At 64.5% G+C, this 10,415-nt stretch overlaps 2 protein-coding genes across 3 annotated transcripts; one reads left to right on the top strand and one right to left on the bottom strand.

Annotated features, from left to right (window-relative positions):
- The first annotated feature begins 125 nt into the window (after nucleotides 1-125).
- Nucleotides 126-3,449, top strand: FOXH1 (forkhead box H1). Of its 2 annotated transcripts, none has more exons than XM_036303810.1 (3): nucleotides 126-1,610; nucleotides 1,923-2,015; nucleotides 2,130-3,449. In XM_036303810.1, the coding sequence occupies exons 1-3, from the start codon at nucleotides 1,437-1,439 to the stop codon at nucleotides 2,934-2,936; spliced, it is 1,074 nt and encodes a 357-aa protein (XP_036159703.1). In that variant the 5' UTR covers nucleotides 126-1,436; the 3' UTR covers nucleotides 2,937-3,449. The 2 variants fall into 2 exon arrangements, with proteins under 2 accessions (XP_036159703.1, XP_036159702.1); XM_036303809.1 differs by having other exon boundaries at nucleotides 1,911-2,015.
- Nucleotides 3,075-10,273, bottom strand: KIFC2 (kinesin family member C2). The gene is made up of 18 exons (XM_036303808.1): nucleotides 10,042-10,273; nucleotides 9,738-9,819; nucleotides 9,408-9,559; nucleotides 9,175-9,313; nucleotides 8,914-9,035; nucleotides 8,770-8,835; nucleotides 8,556-8,684; nucleotides 8,080-8,157; nucleotides 7,857-7,971; nucleotides 7,671-7,780; nucleotides 7,124-7,232; nucleotides 6,858-7,015; nucleotides 5,142-5,246; nucleotides 4,934-5,055; nucleotides 4,726-4,849; nucleotides 4,506-4,635; nucleotides 4,139-4,395; nucleotides 3,075-4,015 (listed from the first exon to the last, which is right to left on the bottom strand). Exons 1-18 carry the CDS (start codon nucleotides 10,138-10,140, stop codon nucleotides 3,770-3,772), a joined length of 2,343 nt encoding a protein of 780 aa, XP_036159701.1. The 5' UTR covers nucleotides 10,141-10,273; the 3' UTR covers nucleotides 3,075-3,769.
- Nucleotides 10,274-10,415: the final 142 nt, after the last annotated feature.

The raw sequence follows: 10,415 nt of genomic DNA, 5'->3' as shown, positions 1-10,415 counted from the left end.
GCCTCTTGCACAGATCAAGCCTGCAACCCAGGCATGTGCCCTGACCAGGAATCAAACTGGTGACCTCTTGGTTCCTGGGTTGATGCTCAACCACTGAGCCTCACCAGCCGGGCCCTATTTGGTTTGTTGTTTTTTGTCAGATGGGCAAAAATATATATATTTTTGGTGTGCCACCGCAGACTGTTAGTAATTAGTTTATGTGCCATGAGATGAAAAAGAAGGGCCTTTGGATATTTATAACCTCATTCTCGGGCCATGCAACATTATCAGCTTAAAAATTATGTTGCTCTGAAACAAGCTCTTAGATTTATTGAATTTCAAGTCCCGCCTGCAGTTGCCTTGACAGGGCCAGACCAAATGACACCGCACGTCCTGGGGGGCATTCCCCACCCCTGTTCTAGACCAAGAGCCAGGGTGCTGTGGCTGCCTCCAGGTCCTTCCTGTGCGCGCGCACGCACAAGCCTGCACGCACTCCCACGTGGGGTGAAGCCAGGTGCTCCTCGAAGACTCTTCTGGGGAGTGACTGTGACCCATGGGGCTCCCTGAGAAGTGGCCAGTAAAACCCCTCCAGCTAGGAGACTTCTCCCTCCCGTGCACCCCAGCCCAGGGTACTGCCCAAGTGCTCCCAAGGAATGAGAGGCATCCTCCTCAGGGGTAACCCCCAGGGCATCGGGACCCAGAGCAGGAGAAGAAAAGTGAGGCAAACCTGGCTCCAACAAGTCCTCCATGGCCAGCAGGTCCAGCTCACTCAGGGCCAGTGAGGTGCAAAGTTAAAGGAGGCCAGTCAGCTCCAAGGACCAACTGTGGACAAGCACGAGACCTCCAGGGCCTGGGAAGCCGCTGAGGTCCTGCAGCAGCCCCTGGGGAAAATCCTTGGAATCAACCCTGTCTCTGCCTACTCCCCTACGCTCCCCCCCACTGAAGTTTCCTCCAGGAAGCCCTCCAGTCCACCACTCAGGTCCTACCAGCTGCTTGGCCTTGAACTCTTACTGGCAGCCTGACTGGGGCAAATCACTTTCCTGTCTGTGAAATGGGAGCCTAAGCCCCAGCCCAGACAGACTGATAAATAACCATGAGTCCTGGGTTCTTCCACGGCTCTTCCTTCCAGCTTATAGGGGGTGCCAAAGGCAGCCCAGGGGTGAGAAACAAGGCCTGGGTGGCCTCCTGCAACCCCCACTGGAATCTCCCCGGCCCCTCCCTCCCAGATTAACTGAAACCTGCTAATTGTGGCAGCCCTCGGCCTGGTCCCCTCCCCCACCGCCCGATTCCACCTCCCTTGGCCTCCTCTCCCCTCCCCCTTCCATCCGAATGATAAAGGGCCCGGCCCCGCCTGCCCCCACCCAGCCTCAGGCCCTGGCCCTGCCTCACCTTCCTACTCTATTGCCCGGCGCCCTCAGCCCTTCCGGACCCTGGCCCACGTTGCAGGCCTCCCCTTTATGGGGCCCTGCAGCAACCCGGGCCTGGGGCTCGCGGGGGCAGAGTCGCCCTCCCAGCCCCCCAAGAGGAGGAAGAAGAGATACCTTCGGCATGACAAGCCTCCCTACACCTACTTGGCTATGATCGCCCTAGTGATCCAGGCTGCACCTTCCCGCCGGCTGAAGCTGGCCCAGGTGAGAGGGCCCCGCTCTCCCTCACACTCCGGGTTCGGACCTTTCCCCAGACCCGACCCCCACCTCCTTCCAGGCTTAGGCTCCGGCCTCCATCCCCACCTGGTCCTGCCCAGCTATGCCAGTGGGGCCAGTGCCGACCTGGGCACCAGAGGAGAGAGCTGAGGCGCTCACTGGTGAGGTGCCCTCTTCTCGGGCGTGCAGGTGCCGGGAGGTGGTCAGGGCGCCCCAAGCCTGCCTGTGGGGGAGGGGCGGCGCTGCCCCTGCGCGCCCAGGCTCACGGCGCCTGCCCCATGGTTTCAGATCATCCGTCAGGTCCAGGCCGTGTTCCCCTTCTTCAGGGACGACTACGAGGGCTGGAAGGACTCCATCCGCCACAACCTCTCCTCCAACCGCTGCTTCCGCAAGGTGGGGCTGGGCCAGGGTCCGAGCCGGAGCCGGGGGCGGGGTGGGAGGGAAATCCTGAATATCCCCGGTCGGGCGGCCCCACCAAGCTCGCCCCCCCGCCCCCCTCCACACCAGGTGCCCAAGGACCCTGCGAAGCCCAAGGCCAAGGGCAACTTCTGGGCGGTCGACGTGAGCCTGATCCCCGCCGAGGCGCTGCGGCTGCAGAACACGGCCCTGTGCCGGCGCTGGCAGGGCAGGGGCGCGCGGGGGACCTTCGCCAAGGACCTGGGCCCCTACGTGCTGCACGGCCGGCCCTACCGACCGCCCAAGCCGCCCCATCCGCCCAGTCCCCAGCTGCCACCCAGCGAGGGCTTCAGCATCAAGTCTCTGCTGGGGGGCGCGGGGGAGGGAGCGCCCCGAAGCAGCCAAGGTGGAGCGGGTGCCCTTCCAAGTAAGGAGGAGGTGGTGCCCACACCACCCGTGCCCTCTGAGCGGCCGCTGTGGCCCCTCTGCCCCCTCCCAGGGATCATGAGGCCGGAGGGGGAGACTCCCCAGGGGAGAGCTAGCAGGCCTTCACCCCTCTGCCCTGAGCCCAGGGCCTGGCCCCTCCACTTGCTGCAGGGTACCTCCGACCCTGGGGGTCACAGGGCTTCACTTTGGGGGCAGCTCCCCACCTCCTACTTGCCCATCTATACCCCCAACGTGGTAGTGCCCTTGGCACCGCTACCACCCACCTCCTGTCCCCAGTGCCCGCCCTCATCCAGCCCAGCCTACTGGGGCGTGACCCCTGAAACCCACAGCCCCCCAGGGCTGCTGTGGGATCTAGATGCCCTATTCCAGGGGGTGCCACCCAACAAGAGCATCTATGATGTGTGGGTGAGCCACCCCGGAGAACTGGCCGCCCCCACCCCAGGCTGGCTGCTCTCTTGGTACAGCCTGTGAGCTCCAGGGCAGGGGCTGCCAACCCCCACCCCCACCCCCACCCCCATCCCCGCTGCCACTGGCTTGCTGAGGGGACCAAAGGCCAACGGGAGTCAGAAGTGTGGCCACAGCGGCCTGGAAACACCAGGCACCAGCCACTGTGAGTCTACCATGTTTATTGGGCCACCCCACAAAGGGTGTGTCTACTCCGCCCTGATGGTCAGGCCCCTGCCACCCCCAGCGGCAAGGCTGGGAGGAGTGGCCTTTCCTGTCCCCTTCCTAGTCCCACCTTCTCTGGCCTCTTCTGTCCGTCCATCCATTCATCCATCTATCCATCACCATCTGCCACCTCCCTCTCCTGGCTCCGGGGTTGGGGGAGGGAGGACTTATATGGCAGCTCAGCCTGAAGCCCTCACCTTCCTCAACTGTCTGGGCCGAAGGTGGCACCTTTTTGGGGAAAGGCATAGGGGAACAGGGACCCGACCTAGTGTGGGTGGTGTCGTGGGAGAGAGAACAGTAAAGGAATGGACCGCATTTTAATGGCAAGACTGATGTTTGGTGCGGGGCAGTGATTGTGGTGACTCGGAAACCAGTAGGCCAGGCCCGGCTGCTCTGGGGTCCCCCGCTGAGTAGGCGATAGCAGCAAATGGCGATAAGGAGGGAGCCGGGGCCTGGGCCTGGCTGAGGGCTGAGGGCGGGCAATCTGAACTGGGGCGGAACACTCCTCGCCGGGAGGGGGTGAGACAGCTCTGGGAGTTTGGGAACCAGTGAGCCCGGAGGTCAAAGGTGGTAGGAGGGTCGGGGTTTTGCTGCCTCCGCCGGCAGAGGGCGCAACCCCAGACTCCTGGCCCTGACTACGAGAGCAGGTCCTCGGGGGACCCGGGAGCCGAGCCGTTGGGGCCGGGGCTGGCAGGGCTTCCCGGGGACGGCGTCGGGGTGCAGAGGGTCCCAGTGAGCGGCGTGTCCGTGCTCAGGGAGGAGGGCGTCCCCGAGCGCCGGGTTCTGCGGCGCCGCGCCGGCCCCAGCTCCACGCGGCCCACTCGCTCCGCGAACTTGAGCGAGCACACGGTCTCGCCGAGATCCTCGGGCCGCGTGGAGATCTGCGGGGGAGCGCGTGGTGGGCGGGGCCTGGCATGCAAATCGCCCCGAGCGGTGCTGGTGGGCGGGGCCTGGCATGCAAATACCCCCCGGGCTTCGCCTCCACCCGCGCCGAGGAAGCCCACCTGCAGCAGCAGCACCACGGTGGCGCCGGGGCCGAGCGCGGGCTGGAGCAGGCGTGTGAGCTGCGAGTCGCGGAAGGGCACGTGCGGCCGGCGGGCCCGCAGCGCCGTCATCACCCCTCCCAGTGCCAGCAACGAGCGGTTGATGGCCCGGGCCTCCCGGAGGCGCTGGGCGTCGTGAGTGTAGCCCCTCGCCCTGCAGACGGCCCCCGCCTTCCGGGCGCGCTCGGACCCCGCCAGGTCCACCAGGTGCAGCGTGCCTGCGGGGCGAGCGAGCCAAGGGGAGGGGACTCCCAGCAAGGTCCCCCATGCGCCCCTGCTCTGCCAGCGCCGAGACCCTCCACCACAGGGAGGGGCGCGGCCGTGGTACCTGTGGTGCCTGGGCCGCGCGGGGGAGACGCTGCCTCCAGTGTCAGCGTGACCAGCGCGTGAGAGCGAGAGCTGTGCTGGTTCATGGCGGTGGCGGCGGTGGCCCGGTTGCTCCTCCCCAGGCTCAGCATCTGGAACGCGCAGCGACAAAGCTTGGCTCACTGCAGGGTCCACAGCCCCAGGTGTGAGCACAGCTGTGCGGCCCCACTGAGCAGGCTTACCTGGTGCAGGGTCTCCAGGTTGGGCACATCCCAGTACGTGAGGCCGGCCACTTGGATCCCTCCCTGACCTGCAGGGCCCTGCCTCACCGCCAAGCGCTCAGGGGGCCCCGGGGCTAGGAGGTCCCTGGTGAGAAAAGTGAGGCCTCGGTTCAGGGGTTCTTGGCAAAGGGGTGGGGGGGCTAGGAGGCAGCTAGGGTGTCGCCCTGACCTGACAGCCTCATTGTAGATCTCCACCATGCTGAGGGTCACTCGGGGGTGCCCTCCGGCCCTCATCTCCCGGAACAGTGACTGCAGCGCCCTAGGAGCTATGCCGGGGTCCTCAGGTGGGCCCTGGAGAGGGGGTGGGTGCCACATGGGGCTCACGTCCTAGTCCCTGGCCCCAGGAGCCACCCAGTGCACACACACCCCCTTCCCACCTCCATGCTGTAGGTCTTTCCAGTCCCTGTCTGGCCATAGGTGAAAATGCAGACACTGTAGCCTCGGAGGCAGGACAGCACCGCCGGCTCCAGCTCCCTGAAGACCTAGGGGTGTGGGGAGGGTCCTGAGCCCTGGACCTGGGCAAGCTTTATTCCAAAGCTCAAGTGCCCTGGAAGGACGGTTCTAGGGGAAGTTTGCTGGAAGGGGGGTCTCCTGCCAGGCAAAGGAGGCTCCCTGGACGAGAACTTGCCCGGCAAAGGGAGGAGTGTGACAGGAAGAGGGAACAGGTGTGCAGAGTATCGGAATCCTGGTGACCACGTGGGAGGACCAGGGCTTTCGTAGTCACTGCCCGGGTCAAACCCCAGGGCATGATTGCAAGGCCTCCCCTCACAGGAGACCACTGTTGTGAGGGTTAAGGGGGAACGTGTGCCCAGAGGCTACAGTGGTGCTCTCCACAGCAAGGGTGAGCCCAGAAAGGCCCAGGAGGTGGGGGGTGGGAGCGCTGGCCCGCCAGGATGCTGGGACTCGGTCCTGGGAGGGTGCAGAAAGGGCTGGGGGGAGATGGGGCTGTGACTTGTGTCCTGTTGGCAACTGGACATCAACAGTAGCCTTGTGAGCAATGGCATGGCCAGCATTTGTGCATAGAAGGCTGGTAAGTGCATGAGCTGTCATTTCTGCTGAGCGTGCTGGCTGCCAGCCAGGGGAGCAGAGCCAGCATTGCGAGTTGGTCCCTAAGCTTCCATCTCTGGAAGGAAGGACTGGGGGCGACAGTGGCACCAGTGCAGACATGGCACCGAGAGATGCCTTTTACTCTCACCCAGACACTGATTTGGAGGGCCCTGTCCTGAACAAGCCCCCTCCCCACCCCAGTGCAGGACTGCAGTGTAGGGTGGGACCGAGGCCTGGCTAGTGTGTCAGGTGAAGAGGTAGGTGGGAAGCAGCTGTAGTACCCAGGACATGGGAGAGGGAGACCTGGCCACCCCCTGAGGCCAACAGGAGTCTGCTTCTCAGCCAGCTCTGCCCAGACCGAATCCCCTCCCAAGCCTGCCTCCATTTCCTGAGCTACAGAAGCTGCAGCAGCAAAATGTGCGTGCAACACATGGTGTGTGTGAAGCAGGGTGGTGGTGGCTGGGTTAAGCCTCAGCTTTTCTGCTGGGTCTGGCAGGAAAGGGGCGGGGTCCGCACAGGGTAACAGAGCCCAGAGGCTGGAGGCTGGCTGCCAGCATGCCAGGGCCCTGTCCGTGCGTGCCCTTGGCCACAAAGCAAGGAGGGCTGCCTGTCCTCACAGCTGGCAGACTCGGGGCCCTGGCCATGGAGCAGGCAGCCCAGGAAGCCAGGGGGCAACGAGGTCACGGCACCATCCCCACCTCAGCAGCACCCCAGCTACGCTCCCCAGCCAGCTTTGTGTGAACAGTGATCTCAGACAGGTTCCTTTTCTTTAGTTTCCTGGTAAACACATTATTTTTAAATGTTAAACCTTACTGTCTGTTCCCCCTGGGCCTGCACAGCTTGGTGAGGGGACGCAGAGGGGAAACCCTGGAAGGAACGTATGTGCCCAGCTTGGCTTCCGGTCCTGCCTCCCAGCCCCCCCCCCCCCCCCCCCCGGCCTTCCCTGCTGGAATCGGCACTTTTGCTCCTGGGAGGGCAGCAGGGCAGGGAAGGGGCACCAGAGCCTCTGAGGGAGGGTCAACACAGGTGTGAGGGTGGAGCATCACCTCTTCCTGGCTGGCGTCTGGAGGGAAGACCCAGTCCAGGCGGAAGCGACGCTGGTGCCCTCGATAGCAGGTGGTGACTGTGCCGCCTGGGCCGGGCTCCGAACTCACCAGGCTGGAGGGCGTCCCTGGCCTCAGCCGACACAGCACGCGGATATTTCCTGGGGTTGAGATCACAGCAGTGGGCTGCCTCCCAGACCCTGAGGCACAGAGAGGCTCCAGTTCCTCTGGCCTGCCCACCCCACCCCCATGCTCCCCAGTGGTCATACCCTTGAGCTCCAGTAGCCGCCCTGGGCATCCGGTTGGGGGCTCCTGCTGCCCTTCAGGAAGCTGAGGCCCTGCCCCACTGACTGACAGTGCTCTCAGGGCCCAGGATACCTGGGGAACAGGGATGTGAGCAAGGCAGGGAGGGACAGCCAAGGAGAAGGGAGGGGTGCTGAGGGCAATAGGGAGCCGCTGTATGGCCACCAGCTGTGGGAATCCACAACATTCAGGGGTCCCTAGGGGTATCACTCAGTGGGCCTGGATGGAGCCTGCCAATCAGGACCATGGGCAAGGATGTCATTTGTCTCCTCTGGGCTTCTTGACAATCCTGTGAGGGGTTCACCGTCACCCCAGTTAGCACAGGACAAAAATGAGACCTAGAAGTGAGGTAACACCTGGGTCACAGGAGCTGTCCTGATTCCAGAACCTACAACCCATTAGAGCAGTCAGCTCCCTGGGGCTGGGAAGGAGGAAAAGAGGGGCTCCCTAAGGGGAGGACACCGACTGGCTGCCCTGGGCGCACACACTGGAGAGGGAGCAGGTGGTCCTGACCTGGCCCCGGGCCTCGCTCAGGGAGCCCTGGCAGCTCTGGGTAAAGGTGCTGACCAGACCTCGGAGGTCCCCGCAGCCCTGACGCAGGCTGGCCATGCGTGCCCGGAGTCCTGGTGGGAGAAGGGGGTTGTGAGGGAAAGCCCCAAACCTGTGACCTTCCCAGGAGCCCCTAGCCCCAGGTCTCACCTGCCAGCTGCCCGTGCACCTGCTGCAGCTCCCTTCTGCAGCTCTGCTCTGTTTCCTGCTGGAGCTGCCGGAGGGCCCCCCGGAGGCCCTGCAGCTGCACCTCCTGCACCCCCAGCTGCCCCACCCCACCCAGTCGCTGAGGAAGTAGGCACTTACCAGGCCTTGCCTCAGACATCCCCCTCCCAGTGCCTCCATCTTCCCAGCCCCTGGACCGAGCACTCACCTGGACTCGGAGGGTTTCTGTGGCCTCCTGGGCCTCCTGAAGCTGGCCCTGGAGCTCCACCAGTGCCTCTGCCTCCTCCTGCAGGAGGGGTGGGAGCCATGGAGCCAGAAGGAAACTCGGGGAGGGGCATTCTAGCAGCCCCATTGCGCACAAGGGGCAGTCAGGTCAAGAGGGGCAGACAGAGCCAATCATGAATCGATGCAGGACTTTACCCCAAGTCCCTTGCTCGCCTGGAGTCAGTTGCTCAGAGGACCCATGGTGTGTGTGTGTTTGGGGGAGGGGGGTGGTTCTCCCATGGGCATCAGTCTCCTCCATGGGGTTGCCCTGGGCCTGTCCACATCCTAGTCCTGGAAGGTCAGAGAGCGCCCCCCTGCCTCTGTTCCTCAGAGCACCAGGTTCTGAGAGCAATGTTGCTGGAGACCAGGTGTGCAAGCGCCCCAGGCTGCAGGGACAGTAGCAGGTCAGGAGCAGAATACCTGGGGAGCCCTGGCAGGGAGGCCAGCACCCCAGTGCCTCAGGAGATCCTGAGTGAGCATCAGGCTCTGTTTCAAGGCCTCGTTCTCCAGGGTTAGATGCCGAACCCTTTTCTCTGAGTCTGTCGCCCCCTGGAGGAGAGGAAGATCTCTGGACTCACCTGAGAGCCCTGGCCCCTCTCCCTGCCCCTACTTGAGCCCAGCCTAGCAGCCTCACCACTCCCAGGTGAAGTTGGCCCAGCCCTTCCTCCTGCAGATCCAGCTGCTGCTTCAGCTCCTCCAGCTGGGAAGGAGAAAGGGGGACAGGGTGGAGCACCTCCTTCCATCCCCCCCAGTGACTACCCCTTCCTGGGTCCCTCACCTGTCCAAGAACGAGCTGCTCCAGCTGCTGCCAGGCCCTCTGGTCCTCCGCCAACTGGGGGGGCTGCTGCCCCTGGGCCTCAGCCCTCGGTGAAAGGGAAGGGTTTTCTTGGGATGTGGGTCCTGGGGTGGGTGGGGTGCAGTTAAGACTGACTGAGGTTTCTGGCCTGAAGTGGGGGCACCTCGGGAGCAGGTTGCTCAGGTCCTGGTAGTCTTCACTCCCTCCACACACTCCCTTTTCAAATCACTATTTCTTACGCACCAGCAGTAGTGGGGGGCTGCACCCCCGAGGCTGGCTGAGTTTCCTGGGGCAGGGCCTGCCTCCCCCTGGGGCTCCGAATCCATGCCAGGAGAGCCAAGAGCTGACCAGTCACCGTCAACAGTGGGGGGACATCACCAGGCTGCGAAGGAGATAAGATTCAGAATGCAAGAAACCAATTGGGTCCCTGGGTGTGGAGGCCCGGACTGGGGAGCAAGAACCCTAGGCCGGCTCACCTTGCTCAGACCGGCAGGATACCCGCAGCTCTCTTCCGCCCCCAGCTGGACTGAAAGGAACTCGGCAAGACGCACGAGAGCCTCTTCCAAGGAGACCTCAGCGGGGCGGCCCTCGGATCCCACTCCAGGCTCATCTTCCGACTCTGCGCAGCCTGCAAGGCCAGGTAGTAGGGTGCTGGGGGGGGATGCTGGGTCACGTGCTGCAGGCTAGGCTTCCAGATGGCACCTGTCGGTATCCCTCCCAATGAGGACACCTCTCCCTCTCGGACGGCGGCGGGGTTTCCTCATCGCCCCCGGGACGCAGCGTTCCGGACGCACGACAGCACCTACCGACCAGGCCGGTCAGCTCGGTCCACAGTTCTGCAGGGGGCTGGTGGGGACGGCGGCGATCCCCGGGCTTGCAGCGGGCACTCTAGGGAGGGAGCAGGGGAAGCGCCTGAGGAGAGGCCGGGCAGCCTCCCTCCGGGAACTGGGCCACAAGGGTCTCTGCTTGCAACCCGAGCAGAGACAGGGTCCTCTGCAAGGCCCTCCTCCCCCGAGTCAGCGCCCTGGTGACCTGCTCTGCGCGGGCCTGCACCACCCGCTGCGTCTCAGGAAGGGGATTGCAGGTCGTGCTGCGTCCGCCCCCGCTCACCTGGGCGGGGTCCCTGGAGTCGGCGGACGCCCCGGCCCCTCCATCCCTGCGGAAAAGGCTGTAGAAGATGTAGATGAGCAGCGAGTAGAAGGCGTACATGGGAGCGCGGGGCGGCAGAGGGCCCGGCTTCGCGCCGCCCCGCGTCCCCGCGCCCGGACTCCGCGCTCGCCCGCAGCACAGCCGGTGCGCATGCTCGGGGCGGCCGCCCCCACGGCCCGGTCCCGCGGGCGTAGAGCGCGCGCCCGAGGAAAGAGGTGCCCGAGACTGATGTCCCCGGACCCACACCCGGACACCTGCCCCGCGCCCCCAACCCCGACTTCAGGAGACCGCAGGCTGAGACCGCGCACAGCCCCCGCATCCCCTCTCCTCGGAAT

This window comes from Myotis myotis, unplaced genomic scaffold (assembly GCF_014108235.1).
Source record: "Myotis myotis isolate mMyoMyo1 unplaced genomic scaffold, mMyoMyo1.p scaffold_m19_p_38, whole genome shotgun sequence".
In the NCBI taxonomy this organism is placed as follows: domain Eukaryota; kingdom Metazoa; phylum Chordata; class Mammalia; order Chiroptera; family Vespertilionidae; genus Myotis; species Myotis myotis.
The sequence above is the reverse complement of the archived record's forward strand: the minus strand, read 5'-3'. Positions and strand labels throughout refer to the sequence as shown.